Source organism: Xenopus laevis, chromosome 5L, assembly GCF_017654675.1.
Source record: "Xenopus laevis strain J_2021 chromosome 5L, Xenopus_laevis_v10.1, whole genome shotgun sequence".
Classification (NCBI taxonomy): Eukaryota; Metazoa; Chordata; class Amphibia; order Anura; family Pipidae; genus Xenopus; species Xenopus laevis.
This window is the reverse complement of record NC_054379.1, coordinates 90,290,683-90,313,889: the sequence shown is the minus strand read 5'-3', so window position 1 is coordinate 90,313,889 and position 23,207 is coordinate 90,290,683. Positions and strand designations below refer to the sequence as shown.

Below are 23,207 nucleotides of genomic sequence, written 5' to 3'. Positions count from 1 at the left end.
ATGAGTGCTATTCTAAGCACTCTTACATATTTTTTTTTAATTCCAAGATATTAAGGGATACATGTACTGTTAATATATCAGATTCTTTCTGATATCCAATATTTTTCTCTCCTGACAACCTCCTTGACTACGCCATGGGTGGAAACTGACCAGCAGATGGCAGTGTGCTAACATTCATTCATATCATCAGTGCATACCCTTAATATTTTGGAATTAATAAAAAATTAAATGACAGTAAATTGCAAAAGTGCTTAGTATAGCACATCCGTTTTACATTCACTTATTTTAAAGGTTTGCTTATTGCTTAAGGAGTGATGGCAGAGCACTAATAGAAAGGACTTTCGTACCCCATAAGTACATAATCTTCATTAAAGATGAAAAACATTTTGCATGTATATATTGCTTTACACTGGTTACCATTAATTCTAAGCATGCTTCCTTTTTGGCCTTGATTTGCCTTGCATCTATATAGACGCCCGTGTTGGCCTCACACTAACAAAGAAAGTTTTAACATTTATTTTGTTGCCAGGTGCAGAATCAAAAGGTTGTTATTGTGGGTCATTTTTACCTATAATATAAAAATGTGTCAAAATAGCAGAATATGCTATTCACTGCTTCAGAAAGAGAATAGAGTAGAAGGATGCTCTTCAAGCACCTTTTTCCCAAAAAGTCTCATTTAAAGAGAATTGCAAAAGTGCTCCAGGGAGCATATTTACTTTTAACTTTATAGCAACATTCAGCTATGCTTTTATAAATATCTTTAGTACACATTTGTTTTTATACGCTACAAACAAAACCTAAACACAGCTAATTAATTTCAGTGTTCACAACTGGTCAGTGTAGTGTCAGACAGTAGAGAGACGAACATGCCGGAATTTGAAAGTCAACGAACATTCTATTCATTTAAAAAGCAAAATACAGGGCAGAGTGTAAAATAGTGTGTGTGTTTTTATTTGAATCAAGTCAGTACGGGTCCTGTTATCCAGAAAGATAGGGACCTGGGGTTTTCCAGATAACGGATCTTTCTGTAACTTGGATCTTCATACCTTAAGTCTACTAGAAAATCATTTAAATATTTAATAAACCCAATAGGCTGGTTTTACTTCCTATAAGGATTAATTATATCTTAGTTTGTATCAAGTACAAAGTACTGTTTTATTATTACAGAGAAAAAGGAAATCATTTTCAAAAATTTGAATACAATGAAGTCTACGGCAGAGCTTTCTGGATAACGCATTTCCCATGTTGTCTATTTAATATGTTGTCACAGGTATGGGACATAGTATCCAGAATGCTCGGGATCTGGGGTTTTCTTGATCACGGATCTTTCAGTAATTTTGATCTTCATATCTTAAGGCTATTAGAAAATTATGTATACATTAGATAAACCCAAAAAAGTTGGTTTTGCTTCCAATAAAGATTAATTATATCTTATTTTGGATCAAGTACAAGCTGCTGTTTTATTATTACAGAGAAAAAGGGAATCCCTTTTTTAAAACTTGGATTATTTCATTATAGTGGAGTCTATGGGAGATTGCACTCTTGTTCAGGCAATTAATGCATACTTTCTCAGCATTTTATATGTAAATGCAAAGTAGAATAAGACAGGAAAAACTATCCACAACACTAAGGTCAAGTGCCCTGGGCAAGTAAGTGCCTTATGTAGAAGCACTAAGAGTAACCTCAGACTTGGGTTTAATTGGACTGAGACAAAAGCTTGTTTATCAATATTAGTTATATTATAATTTGGGAGCTCTGCTCCTCCAAACGGCCCACTGGTTTATGATTTAATTTTTACTTCCAGGCTGCTCATATGCTGTTGACTGAAAATGGTAGCCACGAGCTCTCCATTCTCTACAATCTTTCTCAAGAAACTGGAGTGTGGAAGAATCCAGTACTTGAAAGGCTAATTAACCTGGAGCCACTGGATCAAGCTCAAGGTAATCAGGGAAATGAAGCAAATTGAAAGAATAAAGGTTTTCCATGCATGAAACTATTTAGCCTGTTGGTTTTCATCTGACTAAATTAGAATTGCATATAAACTGTAGTACTGTTCTTCCTGAATATAATCCGTGTCTTTGTGCTGAAAAGCACCAGTATTGACAGTGTAAGGCGCTTCCAATTGAAACCAGTAGAAGCTGTAGGAGAGGATGATATTGTGTGTCTATTTTGGCTAACTGAAAAGCACCATTTGTCATTGGTCTAAGTAGAGATTTTATTGACGCAAGCACTGCTGCACAGTGAAGTGCTGACAAACTGTTTGTGGGTACAGCATTAAATGTTATAAACATCCAATTACCATAAGTACGGTTAATCTTTTTAGTTTTTAATTTCTCCATAGCAAAGTTTAATTTGGAATTTAGTCATTGAAAATGTTACATATACAAATATTAGAATAGTCGTATTATTTTCATAAAATAGTTTACTACCCAAAACCCTCAGAGGACATGTACGTTCGAGAAGGAAACCTTTCAATTAGAATAATAGGCCTGACGTTAAAATGTAGAATGCCAAGGTTTTCATCCAGCTAAGATTTTCAAGTATTGTGTTTCATGTCAAGGCTAGGGCAGAAGTCTGTTTTGATGCGGAAATATGTTACTTTTAGATAAAATGTTCTAGCGCTTTTACAAAATGCATAAGGTCAGCCCTGAGCATGAAAGGACTATTTTTCAGAACATCTCAAAAGTGTGATTTTATAAAATATATATTAATAAATATTAAAAAAATATATATATTAGCAACTAAGTGAATTTTAAATTCACCGTTTTCTCAGACCTTTTTTTATGATTTGTCTCTGAAGGTTTGGTCTAAATGAAGTTTTTCCTTTGGTTAATTTGAATTGGACTTGGGTTGAAGTAGAGAGACTGACTCTAAATCGAATACTGCTACTATTCTAGCCCCACAGATTAAATATTGTAAGGTAGAGAAAACAATACTCCTAATTGTGGACAATCTACAGTCAGTTGAGGCTTTTTCTTGGCCTGCAGTTAAACACAATCAAAGAATGTACACGCACTCCTGCAGCCAGCCGGTGAGGTAAAAAATGAAGCTTTATTCCATGTTGCTAAAAGTTACACGTCCTAACTCATTTCGTATCAAAAGATACATACAGGTACAGCATCCGCTAGGATGCCGACCCGTGGAGCGGATTTGGCATGAAAATGCATTTTTTTATACCGAAATTCTCTACGTATGTCTGCACCATGGCCGATCTACGTTACTGTATCCAAACAGTAATGTAATTGTGGCTTATCACTCTTAGAACCCCCATATGTAATATAAGGCACTAAGTTTGCACAGAAGCGGTAACCCATAGCAAACAACATTTAAACAGGTGACCAGTAAATTTTACCTGCTGATTGGTTGCTGTGGGTTACTGCCCCGGGAAACGTAATGCCTTTTATTACATAACCCTATAATCCCCATCAAAAAGTTGCTTATTTAGCATAGGTTGGAACCATTGCTCTTGACTGAGCATACATTTTTCTGTTAGCACATTATATTAAAAAACGTAATAGTTGCAGAATTAACTATTCATTTTTCTGTCAGGAGGAAATGGCCATGTATTTCAACCCTTCAAGTCTTTACAGGTAATGCTTTACACTGATCAAATACCCTTTCCATCTGGCTCAGTCTAAGATGCATTTTATCTACTGACTTACAACCCCAATGGCAGGGGAGAAAATACAAAGCCATTTACTCATTAATAACAGTTTGCTTTACACAGAAAACACTGTATATGGAATGCTGTATCACAGGGTACTTTCTGAACCAGTAAGATTTTACAAAAATATTTACCCCCTATCAGTACAGATCCATTTGGCAGGAGCAATGCTGAATAGACTCCTAATTATGAATGAATTCTTAAGCCACTAACAATTCTCACTGTGATTCCTCTTTTGTAGTAATTGACCAGTTCCTGGTATCAGAAGCTCCAATCCTGTTGGAAATGCGAATTAAGCAACTCCTTAAACTCACTAAAGTGGCATCAGCAACTACTTTGGCAAAACTGTGTTCAGACCACCTTGAAATGAGTAAAAAAGGCAACTTTACACAACTCTACCTGACTTGCCTTTGTGCGGCTTCACCAAATATTAAGCTTATAGAGGAAGTAAGTTGAATTTTGCATGAAATCTCCAAAACAATATATTGTGCATAACTTACTATGTGTAAAAGAGAGGACAGACAACATTTCAATACCATATTCTCCAAGAGAAAATGTTCTATCTGAATTATGTTTATGACAGTTCTTGCATTGTGCTAGTGCTCAGTGTGGGACAGTTGGTGCCCCCAAATACCAGCTTTGGAGTGACTACTGCCACTGCGAACCTTGTTTGCTGAAGACAAATACTTTGTTCATTATGGCATGTTTCTTATTTCTTGTTGACGGTTTTTTTTTTCTATTTTATCCCACTATTTCCTCATACCCATTATTTTAGACATTCAATTCAGTTTGCTAAATTAGGAATGATGAAATTGATTCAAGCTTATACAGAGAATAACAAAAGACCTAGCATACTATAAAGGTTTTCTTTAATAACTTTTGGCAAATCAAAAGATAATTATTAAGGCTTTGTGTACTCCCATCCCTGTTGTTTGATGGAGTTTTGTTTCTTAGAATTTGCAGACAGTTTCCAGAAAAATGGCTTTCTGCACCCGGAAAAGAGAGATTGTGAAAACATGTTTTTTTTCTCTCAAAATGAATTAGTTAATAGTGCAGCTTCAGCAGACTTCTGCACTGAAATCTGTTTTTCAAAAGCGCAAACTGATTATTTTTAAGTTTGAAATCTGGCATGGGGCTAGACGTATTGTCAGTTTCCCAGGTGCCCCCAGACATGTAACTTGTGCTCTGATAAACTTCAGTCACTCTTTACTGCTGCACTGCAAGTTGGAGTGATATCTTCCCATTCCCTCCCCCCCTCCAGCAGCCTATCGGTAGAACAGTGGGAAGGTAACCAGATAATAGCTTCCTGGTAGTTATAGCACTCGGTAGTAAAAATCCTTGTCCCACTGAGACACCTTCAGTTACATTGAATAGGAGAAACAATAGCCTGTCTGAAAGCAATTCCATCTGGAAGTGCTGGCTCTTTTGAAAGCACATGCCCAGGAAAAATTAGGTAAGATGGCTGCCTACACACCTATTTAGAAAAAAATTACACCATACAAATCATGACAGAATCTGAAAATTGTTGTGCTTCATCAAATAGCATGGCACTTTGTAGCCCATTGGTGTTTCTCTTTTACTGCTACTGGGAATGTGTTCTACCTACAGCAGCTGTTTAAATGCTGCTTTCACAGCAGTGAGAAATTCACTGTGACAAGAGAGCCTCACACACTGGATGGATTTGTGCTGTTCAGTGAATGAAAGCTGTGCAATGTTGAATGGAACAAGGCTGATCAATATTGCAGGAATTGTCCCTTGTGACGTATAGAAAGACCCTTGTAATAATTGTAACCCAAGGTTTTTTTTTTTTTTTTAAAATCTTTTTGTTTAAAGGGGTATTTCACATTTATGATGTGTACAGTTATTTTATAATACAGTGTGTATTTGTATTTTTTGTGAGCTTTTTTTTTTTAATATTATTATATAGTTTTTTGTTCACATTCAACAACTCTTCAGTTTTCCACCTTGAAATTTCAGCAGATACTTGGGGGCAAATTCACTAAGCCGCGAAGCGCCGAACGCTAGCGTTAATTCGCTAGCGTTTGGCATTTTCGCTACTGCGCAAATTCACTAACGAACGCTGGCGTAGTTTCGTTAGTGTTACTTCGCAACCTTACGCCAGGCAAATTTTCGCTAACGACGAAACTACGCAAATTCACTAACTTGCGCAGTGTACTGAACGCTACCTTTTACGCTAGATTTCCTTCGCCACCTCAGACCTGGCGAAGCGCAATAGAGTAGATAGGGATTGTTTAAAAAAAAGTTAATTTTTTTTCTAAGTCCCAAAAAACGCTGGCGTGTTTTCTACATGATGGCTGATAGGCTGAAAAAGATCGAAAATATTTTGGGGCTCCCCCCTACATTTCCTGACTCATGGCAACTTACCTAGACAGTGGGCACATGTGTAGGGCAAAATAAAATTTTTATTTGCTGATTTGAAGGTTTTCTAGGCATTTGTAGTGCAGATACGTGTTCCTCCATTGAAATTTGAATTTTGCGCCGTATGCAAATTAGCCTTCGCTAGCGTAACTTCGCTTTATATAGCGAATGAACGCTAGCGCAACTCCGCAACCTTACGCTACCCCTGTGCGCAAATTCGGATTTTAGTGAATTTGCGGAGGCCTGGCGAAACTACGCCTGGCGAAGTGCGGCGAAGTTGCGCCTGGCGCAACTTCGCATCTAAGTGAATTTGCCCCCAGGTCTTTGTCTAATTTACCCTAGTGGCCAGGCAGAGGTTTGAATAAAATAAGAGACTAGAATATGGATAGAATAGAAAAATAAATAATGAAAAGGTAAAATAATATTGTTGTCTTTTACTAAATAGGGACAACCCGGTTAATTTTAAGTTTGTAAAAGAATATTCATTAATTGCCATTTTGTGAGTGCGCCAAAGGATGTTCAGAGTGCAAAAATAAACATAATAAAATACCAGCTTATCTAGCGTTTTAATATTTATCTTTTTTTATAGATTGCTAAAGTAGATTGCAAGGATGCACTTGACATGATTTGCAATCTAGAGTCTGAAGGTGATGAGAAAACCTCACTGATTCTATGTGCAGCTTTTCTCTCTCGACAGCTGCAGTTTGGGGAAATGTACTGTGCATGGTGAGTTTTTATGTTGTTGCTTCTATCCTATCAGCTACACCTTAATTCCAACAGTAGCTTCCTCTTCAGTTAAGCAAAGTAATATAATGTAACAATCACCTTGGGCTGTTACATTATACTTCAGGCTTGGTTTTTGTTATGCAGTAAAAAGAAAAGTGTAAGTGTGCAGCGACAGGTATTTATAGGGGAAGTAGAACCAGTTTTTCTTTTTTCATGTATGGATTTTGTTACTTCTTGCACTAAATAGAGCAAAATCTGGTATTGAAAGTAGTCACATTCTTCATACGGTTTATGCAAGCACAATCAAAACAATTTAATGAGGAGGCTTTTGTATAATGTATGTAAAAAGGCAGCAGCTGGCTGAAGGAAGGACTTTGTTTATACAGAGGGCTTCTCAGTGGACTGATGATTTGTTTTGTTCTTATAAGAACAAAGTAGATTGTGTACAATAGGCAAAAAATATTTTCAGCACGTCCTAGTCCTTGAGTTAAAGGTGATGTACTATGCCTTTAAATTAGTATATAGCATGATAAAGGACCACAGGGTTCAAACTGTTCATTTTTAAAGGACAACTGTACCTTTCTTTTTTTATTTTACCCTTAGCTTCACAAATGGAAATAATAATTTTTGCCAATTTAGATGGCAAAGCAACTATTGTCTGGCCACAGCCTTTCATAGCCCTTCTGTTGTGTTTCAACAGAAAACCCCAAAAGAGGGCATTTCCTAGTTGCTGCAGGAGAGTTAGTATGTAATTAGGACATAGTCAGAGATAGCTGAAGATTTCACATTTAGAAATAACAAGAAGAAACTTAAATGTTTGATTATAGCCAAAACACATCCTAGCATGCCTTTTCCCAAGTTAGAATATTATACAGTAATGTTTTGGATTTCAAAACTGATGTAGGTCAAAAAAAATTGTGGTGTACTATTTAAAGAAGGTTTTGTGATGGTGATTACTCTTTTAAAGGAGAACTAAACTCTAAAAATGAATATGGCTAGAAATGCCATGTTTTATAAACTTAACTTTTTGTACCAGCCTAAAGTTTCCGCTTCTCAGTAGCAGCAATGATCCAGGACTTCAAACTTGTCACAGGGGGTCACCATCTTGGAAAGTGTCTGTGACACTCACATTCTCAGTGGGTTCTGAGCAGTTATTGAGAAGCAAAGCTTAGGGGATGTCTCAAATTATCAAGCAGAAAATGAGGTTGATGCTACAGGGCAGATTATTAAATTCTGATGCTATAGTTGCACTGGTTTCTGTGCTGCCATGTAGTAATTATCTGTATTCATTACTAATCAGCCTCATATTGTGACTTTTTATATTCTATGTGTACTGTATATTTTGATTGGGTCCCTAAGCTCAGTAAGTGACTGCAGCACACAGCATGTGCAGTGAATCAGCAGAAAAGAAGATGGGGAGCTACTGGGGCATCTTTGGAGGCACAGATCTTTATTGTTATTTGGGAAGCTTGTTAGTGTCCTATTTTGCTTGCCTTATTACTCTGGCATGCATTTTGGGATTGGAAAGCTTTGCTACCATTGCTGGGGGGGTTTTGTATACATTTGACATACACTTAACTAAAAATCCAGATGATGTTTTGAATTCTAATTAAGATAACTGCTCAGCCACATTATTTACAAAAAAACTGCAGTTTAGAGAAATTCTGTCTCATAAGTATTAATTTTTGTATTTGCCTCCTAATTCTTAGTAAACAATACTTTTTTCCACAGGGAACTAACCCTTTTTTGGAGCAAGTTACAAAGAAGAGTGGATCCATCAATACAGATATATCTTGAGAGATGTCGCCAGCTATCTTTGTTGACGAAAACTGTATATCACATTTTCTTTCTGATCAAAGTTATTCAGTCAGAGGTAAACCTTGATCATCCACTAAAATTGTTTGCGTATGAACTCTAGATAAGTGTATCTAATTTAAGCCCCTAACCCTCAGCAACCAGTCTTTACATGATATACATTATATACATTTTTAGAATGACATGCACATCTTGTTGGAGATTCAAGCTAGGGAACAGGCACGGTTTACAGTCACTGTTTTATGTATAAATTATTAGTATTTGTGCTGTATTTTAAGAAGTACTTTTTTGAAGCAGACTAGCTGGTGAACATGGTGCCGGAACAGGTCAGGATACCCATTAAGCCTCGCATGTACACATTAAAAATATTACCTATGGTGTTTCTTACTCCAACAGAAATAGAGTATAGTTATTTGAAAAAATAGCATAGTTTTAGTAAATACCTCCATACTTTGTGGACAGAATATTATTGTATGGCTTGTTTTTTATACATACTATATAGTTATGCTTCTTTTATTTTTCCTCAACAGACTGAAGGTGCAGGACTTCCAACTTGTATTGAGCTGTGTGTTCGAGCTCTGCGTTTGGAGTCAAGTGAAAACTCAAAAGTAAAAATCTCTATCTGCAAGACTATCTCCTGTTTATTGCCTGATGACTTGGAAGTTAAGAGAGCTTGTCAGCTCACTGAATTTCTCCTTGAGCCTACTGTTGATGCATATTATGCTGTTGAAATGCTTTACAATCAGCCTGACCAAAAGTATGATGAGGAGTCTCTTCCAGTACCAAATTCACTACGCTGTGAGCTGTTGCTTGTATTAAAAACTCGATGGCCATTTGATCCAGAGTTCTGGGACTGGAAAACACTAAAGCGCCAGTGTCTTGCATTAATGGGAGCAGAGGCATCTATTGTGTCTTCAATTGATGAGCTTAATGACAATGAAGCATACGATCAGACAGATGACTACCAAGAAGTTACCCAAATCTCCTGTCTAAATGGGCTTGATTGCTTTGATAATGTTAATGCTAACAATGTGAAAGAAGAAGAAAAGCAGAAAAAGAAAAACATTAAGAAAATGAGAGAACGTGGATACATATCTGAAAGATTTAGGAACTGGCAAGCATATATGCAGTACTGTGTACTATGTGACAAAGAGTTCCTTGGCCACAGAATAGTCCGTCATGCACAAAAACATTTCAAAGATGGCATTTACAGCTGTCCAATATGTGCACAACAGTACAGCAGTAAAGAGTACTTTGTTCCACATGTCACCTTCCATGTCAAACAATCTTGCAAAGAAAGGCTGGAAACAATGAAACCCTTGAGAAGAATTGGAAAACTGCCTAAAAAAGCACCAGCTAGTAAGAGTAAAAAACCTGTAACAGTTTCTAAACAGGAGCGGCCAATTAAGAAGAACAGTCTCTATTTAGATGATTTTATTGTATTCAATGATAATGACAAATCAGATGATGATGAGAAAAACAACCAATCTGATATTGCCCCAAAGGAAGAGCCGACACTGATTAATGAATTTGCCTGCCCTGTGCAGTTATGTAAAAAAGGATTCAAGTACTTTAAAAACTTAATTGCACATGTAAGGGGACACAAAGGTGATGAGGAAGCAACACGTTTTCTTGAGATTCAGAGCAAAAAAGTTGTTTGCCAGTATTGCCGACGCCAGTTTGTAAGTCTCGCTCACTTAAATGATCATTTACAAATGCACTGTGGAGACCAACCATATATATGCATACAAATGAAGTGCAAAGCAAGTTTTGAAACCTATGCTGATCTGTTATCTCACAGGAAGGAACACAGAGTTTTCAGAGCAAGGTGCATGTTTCCGAAGTGTGGGAGAATTTTCTCTGCTGCTTACATGCTCTTCGATCATGAAGCACAACACTATAACACATTTACTTGCAAATATGTTGGCTGTGGAAAAATCTATCATTCTCAGCTTCAGTTAGAAAAGCACTTAAGTGAGCATGTACCAGAAGAGAGACTACTAGAGAGCAAATCTAACATGGCTCCTCAACAAATTGAAATGCCAGGAACAGTTGTTATGGCTAACAAGCAACCAACACAAGACTGTCCTGTTGAAACTAATTTTGAACCTGGACATGAAAATCATTCCAATCATTCTTCAGCAGTCCTCCCCCAAAAAGAAGAATCGATTGTTTCAAACGGAATACAGCAGACACCACATTTGCTTGACCATCATCTTCCTCCTATCACTGAAGTTCTTCCTTTTGCATCTTTGCTAAACCAGATGTTGCCATCATCTTCAGCTATACTACACCAGACCCTTCCACCAGAGGCTGATATGTTAAATCCTTCTGATTTGCCTGTACACCCAAGTAGCAATGTCAAATTGCAATCAGCTCCTGATGGGTGCCCTGAAATTGTACTCAATCAGAGTAAATTGGTAGCAAATAATTTAAATGAAAATAAACAATTAACACGTTTGCATTTTGAGGAGCCATGTCTTCCAGTTTTTGAAGGTTGCAAAACATCCTGCCCTGTTAAATTAAACAAAGAGAATGTCAACTCTTCTGATGCTGTTGAAAATAAAATGGAAGTATTATCTGCAAATTCTGTTGAAAGTCAGGTTAGTAGTTTAATGCCTTTTGAAGCAAACAACCAAGCCTCTCAGTTGTGTGAAAATAATTTAGATATGTCTGGATTTAATGACAATTCTAAACCAGAAAATGCTTTATCATTGTCACTTGAAACCAGCAGTATGCTTACAAATGTTTTGCCTTCTGTTGGTAAAACAGTTCCTGTGCAAACATCACCACCACAGAAATTTAAATGCAGTGTGGAGGCATGTACAAGGATTTACAACTCGGTCCAAAGTATGGGCAAACACATGAAGACAGCCCACCCTGATCACTACGATGACTTTAAAATGGAACGCAAGAACAGAAAAAAATTGAAACGTGCAAATTCAGGAATACCTTCTGTAGAAGACAAACCTACATATTGTATATTACCAGAAGAAGGTTGCAGTAATCCAGTTTTTCAGCCACAGGTACAGAGTGGGTCAAATCCTAATTTTTGCAGTCAATTACAACACATTCCAAACCCCATTATTCCATCACATCTTGAGAATCTGAACCCAATTCTTAGTTCTGTTGAAAGTATTATTTCTCAAAGTTTGTCAAAAAATGTGGCAGATTCTCTTCTGGGAACTGATGTAGGAAATTTAACTAGTACAACCTTGACATCACAACTTGAGGATCTGGCAAAAGTTGTTTTACCTTTAAAATTTGAAAATGGTTCTGACCCATTTCTTCCGATGCCAACTGAAAATGATCCTTTACCAGTCATGTCTTCTCTCAGTGGGGTTACAGTCTTTACACAGCTAGGTAGCAACACAAATCATGATCATGTATTATCTGGTGGAGAAGCTGCCAATTCCTTATTTCTCAAAGAGGAAAGAGATGCAGAATCATCATTTTCCAAGCAGGCTGACAATGCAGATATTGATGCAAGCTTTAACTTGGATAAATCATCCACAATGCTTACTAATACTATTGAAACTAAAAACGGTAATGAACGAACATCAAGAAACAGAGAAAGAAAACCAAGGCACAGTTCTCGACCAAAATGCCCTGCAATAATCAGAGATGGGAAATTTATATGCAGCAGGTGTTTTAGAGCCTTTACTAACCCAAGGTCACTTGGTGGCCATTTGTCTAAACGAGCTGTGTGCAAACCTCATAATGAGTATGACGGTTCCCAAGTGGTCCCACAGGTCGATGGCCAAGCCAGTGTGTTGGCCAGTATGATACTTTCCTCCAGTCCAAAACACACATTACAATCACCTACTCAGACATATAGCCCGGAGGTTTCCATCAAAGAAGAGCCATTTCTTCCAACAATTTCTTCTAACAACCAAACTACTCAGTTTTTCTCCTCCTGTGTAACCCGTGATTTAGATGAAACCAAGAAGGTAATGCAAACTCCAGAAATTGTAAAGAACAGACTATTGAATGTGACTTCAGGTGGATCTCTAAATATGAGTAGTGATACAACCCCATTGACTGCATTTATGTCACCAACTAGTATCAAAATGGAAGAAAGCCACAGGATTCTACATTCTGATTTAAATAACTTTAATAAAGTAGCTACAGTGGCTGAAGGGAGTATGTTCAATAATGTTGAAAATGGGTTGTGCTCAAATGCCTCTTTGAATGCGGGTAATGAAAACAATTGTTTGTCAACCCCTGTAAGCAGCACTAGAGTATCTGTTATCAGTGGCCCACAAAATTCTTCCTCAACAGCAAAAAAGAAAAAGTGTGGGGGTACTAAGAAGAAGAAGAAAAATCCAGATGTTACACCAGAATTCAATGCTTCAAATGAACTAGCAAAAAATCTTTTAGCAGCAGTAGGAGGCCTTCCACAAAATGTCGGGGGGAGTCTGCAGATGCCAAATGAAATGCAACCAAATTTCTTGTCTTATAGCTCAGAACTGATTGAAAATATTGCAAAGCATTTAAACAACACAGACAAACAGTTGTTCTTATCCTGTATAAATGATAGCATTAAAGCACACGCTGATGCTAATACAATTTGTCAAACACCCGATAAGCCAGAAAAATGTGATTCTTTGGACATGCCTACCTTTGCCTCTAACAGCAAAGATCATTCTGAAGTACAACTACAGACTGAAGGACTGAATTGTCAAGCAGCTGAAGTATTTTCAGTTAATGGTAATGCAGAAAACGCTTGCTTTTCGTTACGACAAAGTCAAAATACTATAAACCAAGACATAGACACCATATCAAGAGATATGCAAAATATTATTTCTGCCACAGTTAATGATAGTCCAAATGGCACACTCAACATCCCCATATGTTCTGCTTCCCCAACACAAGAAGCTGATCCTTCACCTGATGCACACATATTAGAAATCATGGATTTGGTACAAAAGCTTCAGTTAGTGGATAATGTAAGGTTTGAGAACATAGGAATTGATTCAGTCCCTGCATGTCCTGACTATTTGCCTATGACTTCTAGCGTCATTGTCCCTAATCCAAGATTAAATGTTGTAGAAGAGCCGGATGTTTCTAAATCTTTACCTGACAAAGGTAATGCAAAACCTTTTATTTGCCAGGAGGTAGACTGTACATATTGTGCAATGACGAAGGACGCTTTGTTTAAGCACTACGCAAAAGTACATTACTATACACAAGAAAAGATTATGGAAATAAAGAAACACCAGCTAAAATTTGCTCCTTTCAAATGTGTTGTACCCTCATGTACAAAAACGTTTACCAGAAATTCAAATCTTCGAGCACATTGCCAGTCAATGCATAATTTTACACCTGAACAAATGGTAAAATTGAAAATCAAGAGAGCATATGGAAGAAAATCTGGTGAGATTGCATGTGCCAATATCCAGGAATTGCCTCACACAATTCCAGAAATGGAACAGAGTGTAGACGAACCACAAGAGCTTACGGGACAGCATCAAGAGACCCCGACAGTTGAGCGAGTAGAAGCTCCTAAAGAGCAGGAACCCATATCGCCTCAAATTCCCAGTAAACCAGCTTCTCACATCCTTCAAGCTTTAAGCCAGAAATGTAAAAGAGGCTCCAAAGTACGAAGAAAAACAAAAGAATTAATAGACAAAGTAGATGTCCAAAAAGATATCAAACCTGCTGACCAGGGATTTAGTACATATAAACCGTACCAATGTGTTCATCAAGGCTGCACAGCAGCTTTTACTATACAACAAAACTTAATGCTTCATTATCAAGCAGTTCACAAGTCTGTTTCAAAGTTCTCACTAGAAGAAGGTGAAGAATCTGAAAATGGCTTTTCTCGGAAGGAGTTCAGGTGTATGGAAACAGACTGCTCCAGAATATTTCAAGAAGTTGGCAGTCTTATACAGCACTACATGAAACTTCATGAGATGATAGCAGAAGAAATTGAAAATGTACTTTCTGTAATAAATATTGGAGAATTTAAATGTGATCAGCTTAACTGTGCTTCATTGTTTTCTAGTTGTACCAGTTACATTGAGCATCTTGAAGAAGTCCATGAAATAAAAAGGCATATTAAAATGGATGGAGAGGAAATGTACAAATGTGATTGTGAAGGTTGTGATCGTGTTTATGCTACAAGATCCAATTTGTTAAGGCATATTTTTAACAAGCACAATGACAAACATAAGGAGCATCTAATTAGGCCAAGAAAATTTAGTCTCAGTGATCAAGACACTACCGATGAAAAACCCATGAAAGAAAAACCTAGAGTGCCTAAGCAGAAATGTGAAACGGAAGGTAATAATGACCTCAAAGTGAAAGGCTCCAAAGGATGTTTGGTTGACAGAGATCTAAAAATTGAACAAGGACAGACAAAACAAGAAACATTACCTTTAAAATATGGCAGACATACATATTCTTTGAAACCGAAAGATGCTGCATTTGTAGAATGTTCCGATAATCTTGCAAAGCAATATCCTTGCATGATACGTGGATGTACATCTGTGGTTACTAGTGAACGCAGTATCATCAGGCATTATAAATGTCATAAACTATCAAGGGCTTTTATTTTAAAACACAGAAATTCTCTAATAGTATGCAAAAGACGTGCACGCCCTAAAAGCAAAACGGAGTCTACAATTCTTAAGGATGGAGAAGATCCTAACAACGAGATCTCCTCAAAGAAAGAATCTGTACCTAGCCTGCTTGAGTTTGACGAATCTAGCTTATCTACATCTCAGCCAAGTGAAAATGAAAAAGATGAGATGGATGAACTTGCAGAACTTTTCATCTCAAAGCTGAGCAATGAAGATAGCACAGGTTCTGACAGCCAAGCAATGACTTCATCCTTTGTAAGCAGTGATTTTCAGGAGACAAGCTCCTGCCAGTCTGAACCACAGAAGGAAACAAGTAACCTAAAAAGAACCAATAAGCAAAAGCATGTCCTAAATCGAAAAAGAAAAGTTGTTGAGTCTGATATACAATCAACTGAAACAAGTAGCACAGTCAGTGGTGAGGAGGTTGTTGCTACCTTGCCTACTGCAGAGGAGCCACCTGCATTTGATTTAAGCTCATTTAAACCTTTGGGATTTGAAGTATCATTCCTTAAATTCCTGGAGGCATCTGCTACCCAGGAAGAGGAAAGTGTGGACTTAGATGATTTTAAAGCAGAAAGCAATGCTGAATTGCACCTAATCAAGAAAAAAATTCGGTTATCAGTAGAAGTGGACGAGTTTTCTTTGGAGAGTTCAGAGAGTGACCCTTACTTATTATTTGCTAATCCTTTACACCTTTCAGACATGGACAATATAAAAATAGTTTTAGATCAGAAATTCAATGACTATATTGACCTTGTTGTAAAGCAGCTTAATGAACTGAAACCTGTTGTTGTTCTTAGAAGATGTGAAATGTTGAGGAATGAACCGACTAGCACATCCAAGGAAAACATTTTAGCAGTAGCTGAGGAAGCTACAGCATAAAAAGTTTCAGAAAAGCATGCAATTTAAAGTATTTTTTTATTTTTAATTAAACTTTTTTTTTATTTTCTAGGGGTTATCTTGGCCAAAAAAATCATGGCACAAGTCATGCAATGTTTTTACTCCATTTTATCCCTATGGGACTTAAGTAATGGGATTGTTTTAAGTTGTGTAAATATTGTTTTAAAACCTCAATATTTCTATTGATAAATTGTCCTTTCACAAATCTAACAATTTGTGTATTGTCTATGATTTGTTAGGATCACAGGTTCACTGCTTTTGTGCAAGTGATACTTGTGTATGGCATTTTTTATGTAAATATCACTGTAACACATTTGCTGCCTAAGTATAAACTATTAAATGACACATTTATATACTGTTTTTTTCCATTTAAAATGATCATATTTGACATTAATCTAGTTCTGATCTGCAAGTTTTGACAGGCTAACTTAATCGCCCATTATGACAGAATTTGGTAAAAAATATATTTTTCATCAAGTATTTGTAATGGTTTTCATTGCCATGTATTTTTACTACTGTTGGCCCCTAATTTATACAAAAGGCCTGCTCCAATAAATGAAAAATGATCATGTTAATTATGATTATCTTTGGGGGGCGAAGACAGTTGGTCTCACACAGAAAGATGAGGTCCCCATACAAGCTAATCTTTATCTGATTTGGTTACTCATATGGAAGGCGACTGACTGGCTCAAATCACATGAATTTCCTATGCAGCCTCATCAGGAGAAGATCATCATCATGGTACAAACCTTTCCTATTGGCATTTTTTGACCTAACTGCCAATGTTGGTTGAGCAGACAGGAATTTGGCTCATACACTAGCCAATACATGTCCAACTCTCCAACCATTGCTAATCCTAAAATTGCAAAAGCCAAAATGGAACATTCATGATAACCTTCCTCAAAAAGAAAATATACAAAAAAAAACACACTTTAGATATAGATATATTGTTAGGTACAATAATGTTGCTCTTTTGCAGATAATTCCTAAACTATCCTATGAAAAACTGGTCATGGGGAATGTCACAGCTTCTGAAAAATATATTCTAAAAATGTATTCTTTTTCAAGTGGCTCCCAAGGCCTCTTGCTAATTTACATGGTTTCAAGGTGTTTAAACTAGCATTTAAGAAATCAGAAATACTAGTAATGTATATGTTAAGTGTGTTACAAAAATAGTCTTTGTATATAGGTTTATTGGGTACTAACCTTACCAGACTTGTAGTATATTTATACTTTTGTCCTGTTGCTCTGTCCTACCCTATGAAGGTGTTGCTGACTCATAAAGATTTCACAAAAATACAACTGTTCTACATGATCAGAACAAGTTTTCTTCCGTTTCTGTGAGATGCATCAATTTGTTATTGAGGTGAAAAAACTGTTTGGTCACTTTCGGTACTGCCACTGTTATGCTACGTGCCGTATTTTGTGTTAACCGGAGACAATAGTAGATGAGTAGTACCAGTTACCTGGGCTGCAGATTACATGTGGTTGCTTAACTATTTAGTGAACTATCCTAGTAGAATAGCTGTACCTTACCAGGTTTTGAGCTTTTTGCACCATATTTGAGATTTTTTTTTTTACATCGTATTTTGTAGTATTTATCCTTATAAACCTTTTGTATAAATTAGGACCTTTAAGGACACATCACAGAATCTTTTACAGCAGATTCAATAACTAAGTATATTTGGTGGTATAGAGATGCCTGTCACTCCCTGTGGGCCATATTCTGCAGTCCACAATATAAGCCTGTCTACATGACTGCCGACACCTGTAAAAAAATGTTAATGAATTTAGCAATCCTTTTCTGCCAAGCATCTGTTCAAATCTGTACTGTTAGTATACAATCAGTAACCCATTTTGACATGTGCCTGCACTGACCCTAAACCTGCAACTAGCATTTAGCACTGCACTATATTCTGACAAAGAGCGTAACTGCCAAGGTGCTTGTCAGAGCGGGGGTTGGTGAGTTCAGATTAGAAGAAACATGGTGATAGTTTTGGCCATAGTGTAAAAGCAAGATTGCTAAACGCATATTACAAACTCAAGTGACTGGTTTGGGCTGGTTAATAGAGTGCAGGTCTCAGAAACAGTACAAATCATGACATCCTTTTTAACAGTTCAGTATTCCATGCTGTCTCACAAAGGGGAAAATGCTTCTGAAGGATACAGAGTAAATGGTTTATTGGCTTAAAGACATCTCAATGGCAATGTTTTGGCCCTTTAGGGAGCCTAGTCTAAAGCTGAATTGCATCATACTGGGAAATGCTCATGTAAAATACTATATACTAGTAATATAAAGATTTTCACACTGCACTCAGGAGACCCATCATCAGTAAATCTAACTTTAGCCGTTCTGTTAGAGCAACCGGGTGATTATTAGCACTGTAATCTATTTTAAAGGAGAACTAAAGCTTAACTAAAGAGCTAGAAAAGTTGTACATTATGCTTGGGGCTTCTGTACCAGCCTGAGGCAACCACAGCCCATTAGCAGGAAAGATATGTGCCTCCAAAGATGCCCCAGTAGCTCACCGTCTTCTTTTCTGCTGATTCACTGCATATGATTTGTGCTGCTGTCACTTACTGAGCTTAGGGACCGACTCACAATATACAGTACACATAGAATATAAATGTCCAAAGATATATTCTTATGGATGATGAGATCCTTTTCGTTATTGTGTAGGGTTCAACTTCAGTGTTTAGGCACCGCAAGACCTGCAGACTTTCACAATTCAGAAATAGGACTCTGGAGAAGCGAACTTGCTGATTCAGTGATTCATTTATTCAAAAAGTGCACTTTTTGAATAAATGAATCGCTGAATCAGCAAGTTCGCTTCTCCAGAGTCCTATTTCTGAATTGGAATATAAATGTCCCACTATAAGGCTGATTTGTAATTAGTACAGATAATTACTACATGGTAGTACAGAAACCAGTGCAACTAGCATCAGAATTTAATCAGCCCTGTAGCATCAGCTTATATTACAGGCCAACCTTATTTTCTGCTTGATAATTTGCGATGACTCCTAAGCGTAGCTTCTAATCAGCTGCTCAGAGCCCACTGAGCATGTGAGTGTTTCCAAGATGGTGGCCCCCTGTGACACGTTTGAAGTCATTGAGAAGCTGAACCTTTAGGCATGTGCAGGGTTGGACTGGGGGGCCCATGACCCCCTGGGGCTGCTGTTGCAGGGCACCAATCTAGGTCTCCTTCTGGGTTCTGCACCTAGCCGTGTCCCCCAGCTAGACGCTCATTTTTAGCCATATTAATTTTTAGAGATTACGTCTGATTTAATTCGTTATACTTTTGTGTGCTAAAAACAGGAGTAAAACTTGAATGTACTATTCCTAAATGCACTTTTGTTTACATTATCTTTGTTCCCACTCAGTTTGTCAGTAAAGTTCTAAATTGCCTGCTTATGGTCAAAAAGACAGTAGGAAATTGAGATTAATTAGTCCACAATAAAGCATAAAATTAAAATGTTCTACTGAAGAAGAAAATAGCTCTGGGACACCATTTGGAAGAGCCAGCACTGTCTCCAAATGAAATTTAGATGTAGTGAAGGAGAGCTACTGCAACTGCAGTTTGCATGATTTTGCAGTCTTGGGGGCTTTTACATTTTCAATGCAACACATTGGAGGTATCTAGGAAATACTGGATTTGCAAACAGCAAAGATTGTGCCTTAAATTTCTTTAGCAAGTTATTATTGGGCATTTCGAGAACAATGCTTTATTTTTCTAAAAGGACCACTTATTTTCTAAAAATATGTTGGCCCTTTTCTATGCACAATTCAGTAAGAACATTTAATCATGGAAACAACCGTACCGATATAAAATGTCTCGTTACCTTTTTGCGTTCATCTTTAGTTTCTATCCTTCTTATATTGCACACAGCCATTCAGTGTTATAGCACATAAAAGTCAGCAATAAAAGTGTAAAGCAGAATTGCTCTATTTCAGTTTATACATGTACAATCTTTGTGATAGACTAATAAAATCATAAGTGACAGTGTATTTATCTGAGATTGTTTGTGAGGTAGTCCATAAAATCCTCAGTTATCTACTTTCTATAAATGAATGCAACTTTATTTATTCATGTGGCTACATAGAGCTGAGCAAAGATCGGCCTGAAAACGATATCTTTCGAATTTTTCAGGCATATCGTCGCTTTGCAAAGGTGGAAACTTTACTTTTAATGGAAGTCTCTGTTTTCAGTGCATCCCCTTTTCTCTGCCTCATTAATATTCAACAGGTGCAGAGAAGTGTTCAAAATGCTACTCTGCCCTTAGGACATGACAGATAATACATTGTGTTGCACAAGGGAAATCTCTACTCCCACAGGCCACAAAGTGATCAAAAATACCTACCCACCAATATTCCATTGGAATCACTGCATACTGTATATATAACACTTTACATGCAGCAATCCCATGAATAGTCGGGAAGTAGGCATTTTTACAAAATTACCTGGGGTCATGCTTTTAAAGTGTTTTTGCATGCAGTGAATCCAAAGGATCAGGTATTGGACCTGTTATCCAGAATGCTTGGGACCTGGGACTTTCCAGATAATGGATCTTTCCATAATTTGGATCTTTATAGCTTCAAGTCTACTAGAAAATCATTTAAACATCAAGCCCAACAGGCTGGTTTTGCTTCCAATAAGGATGAATTATATCTTAGTTCGGATCAAGTACAAGGTACATTTTATTACAGAGAAAAGGGAAAGGAGAAGTTAAACTAAAGAAGGAGCTAAATGTTGTACATTATCTTTTGGGCTTCTGTACCAGCCCCAGGCAACCAAAGCAGGGAAGGTCTGTGTCTCCAAAGATGCCCCAGTAGCTCCCCATCTTCTTTGCTGCACATGCTCTGTGCTGCTGTCACTTACTAAGCTTAGGGACCGACTCACAATATACACTACTCATAGAATATAAATATGGATAATTACTACTTGGCAGCATAGAAACCAGTGCAACTAACATCAGAATTTAATAATCAGCCTTGTAGCATCAGCTTATATTACAGGCCAACCTCATATTCTGCTTGATAATTTGCGACGACCCCTAAGCTTAGCTTTTCAACAGCTGCTCAGAGCCCACTGAGCATGTAAGTGTCACACACACTTTCCAAGATGGTGACTCCCTGAGACAAGTTTGAAGTCCTGGATCATTGCTGCTATTGAGAAACTTTAGGCTGGTGCAATAAATTCAGTATATAAAACATGGCATTTTTAGTTCTATTCATATCTTTCCAGGAAAAATGGTTTGTTTTAACACGTGTAGAGCTGAATCGTCCAATATACAGGTAGAAACAATAGAATTCTACCTGTATCTGACGATTCAGCACTAACAATGACTGGCTGGCTTGTGGGTTAAACTTGCCTATACGGGTATTGAACCAGTTATTCAGAATGCTTAGGATCATCTTGTAATTTGGATTGTCATACCTTAAAGGGGTTGTTCACCTTCCAAACACTTTTTTCAATTTAGTTGTTTTTAGATTATTCCCTAGAAATAATGACTTTTTCCAATTACTTTCCATTATTTATTTTTTACGTTTTTTCCAAAATCTAAGTTTAAAGTTGAATGTTCCTGTCTCTGGTGTTTGAGTCTGACAGCTCAGTAATCCAGGTGCAGATTCTGAACTGTTACAATTTTGCAACATTTAGTTGATTTCTTAGCAGCATCTCTGGAATATTAGCAACAATTGTATCAATTCTAACAGCTGCCTGTAATGAAACCCTGAGATTCTGCTCAGCAGGGACAAAGATAAGAAATGTATCAACTAAATGTATCCATTTAGAACAGTTTACAGGATCGGCGACCCCCCCTCCCAGAGCTGCTTCAGAAGGAGAGAAATGACACTTTATACTTCAATATTAGAAAAACCGTGACACATAGAGAATAGAAAGTCATTGGAAAAAGTCGTTATTTCTGGTGATCTATCTGATAACAACTAGTTGTTTGAAGGTGAACAACCCCTTTAAAGGAATTGTTCAGTATAAAAATAAAAACTGGGTAAATGGATAGGCTGTGCAAAATAAAAAAATGTTTCTGATATAGTTAGTTAGCCAAAAATGTAATTTATAAAGGCTGGAGTGACTGGATGTCTAACATAACAGAACGCTACTTCCTGCTTTTCAGCTCTTGGTTTACAATGACTGGTTACCCTGGTGACCAAGCAATAACCAATCAGTGACTTTATGAGGAGCCACATAGGCCATAACTGTTGCTTTTGAATCTGAGCTGAATGCTGAGGATCAATTGAAAACTCACTGAACAGATATGTCCCATGTGGTCCCCCTTGAAGTCGCTGACTAACTCAGAGTTAGAGAGCTGAAAAGCAGGAAGTTGGATTCTGGCTATTATGTTAGACATCCAGTGACTCCAGCCTTTATACATTACATTTTTGGCTAACTATTATAGAAACATTTATTTTGCACAGCCTATTTACTCAGCTTTTATTTTTACACTGAACTGTTCCTTTAATGTAAATCTAATAGAAAATTAAGTAAACATTAAATAAACCCAAAAGGCCTGTTTTGCTTCCCATAAGGATTTCGTTTATCTTAGATTGGATCCAGTACACGGTTCTGATTTATTATTACAGAGAAAAAGGAAATAATTAAAAAAAAAAATTGGATTATAATGGGAGATGGCCTTTCTGTAATTCTGAGCTTTCTGGATAACGGGTGTCCAGATAACAGATTCCATTAGATCCATATTATACCTGTTTAACTGATGGGTGCAGTAGCAAAATGGCCTGCTATTCATAATTAGTCCTTCTAGAATGTTTACCAATTTTCACCATAGACCTTCAATAATATTACTACAGAAGTGCTGATTTATGCTGTTCCAAGTCTGCTGCTGACCCCTTATATGCATTAATTGGGGTCAGGTTTAATATTAACTAAGCAAATATGCTTACATTGGTTAAAGAGTGTTTCTTATTATGTGGGAGGAGAGTCTCTACTTGATTTTGGTTGCCTTTAAAGGAGAAGGGAAAGCTACGGAGGAATTTTATTGCCAATAGATTAGCTGCAATAGTGCAAGCTAGAATGCTATATTTGTTCTGTAGAATGTTTTACCATACCTGAGTAAAAAGCTCCAGAAACTCTCTGTTTATAATAGGAGCTGCAGTATTAATGTGG

The 23,207-nt window shown here is 37.1% G+C and overlaps 1 protein-coding gene across 3 annotated transcripts in view; it reads left to right on the top strand.

Annotated features, from left to right (window-relative positions):
* znf292.L (zinc finger protein 292 L homeolog) overlaps positions 1 to 20,072 on the top strand; it is a 36,663-nt gene extending 16,591 nt beyond the window's left edge. For 2 of the 3 annotated variants that reach the window (XM_018263408.2, XM_041563029.1), the window contains 5 exons: positions 1,805 to 1,940; positions 3,906 to 4,111; positions 6,633 to 6,769; positions 8,501 to 8,642; positions 9,115 to 20,072. In XM_018263408.2, the coding sequence (XP_018118897.1) occupies positions 1,805 to 1,940; positions 3,906 to 4,111; positions 6,633 to 6,769; positions 8,501 to 8,642; positions 9,115 to 16,050 (7,557 nt within the window). In that variant the 3' untranslated portion in view covers positions 16,051 to 20,072. Of the gene's footprint in view, positions 1 to 1,804; positions 1,941 to 3,549; positions 3,591 to 3,905; positions 4,112 to 6,632; positions 6,770 to 8,500; positions 8,643 to 9,114 lie in introns of those variants that run through there. The other variant, XM_041563030.1, reaches the window with a different exon arrangement.
* The last annotated feature ends 3,135 nt before the right edge of the window (positions 20,073 to 23,207 follow it).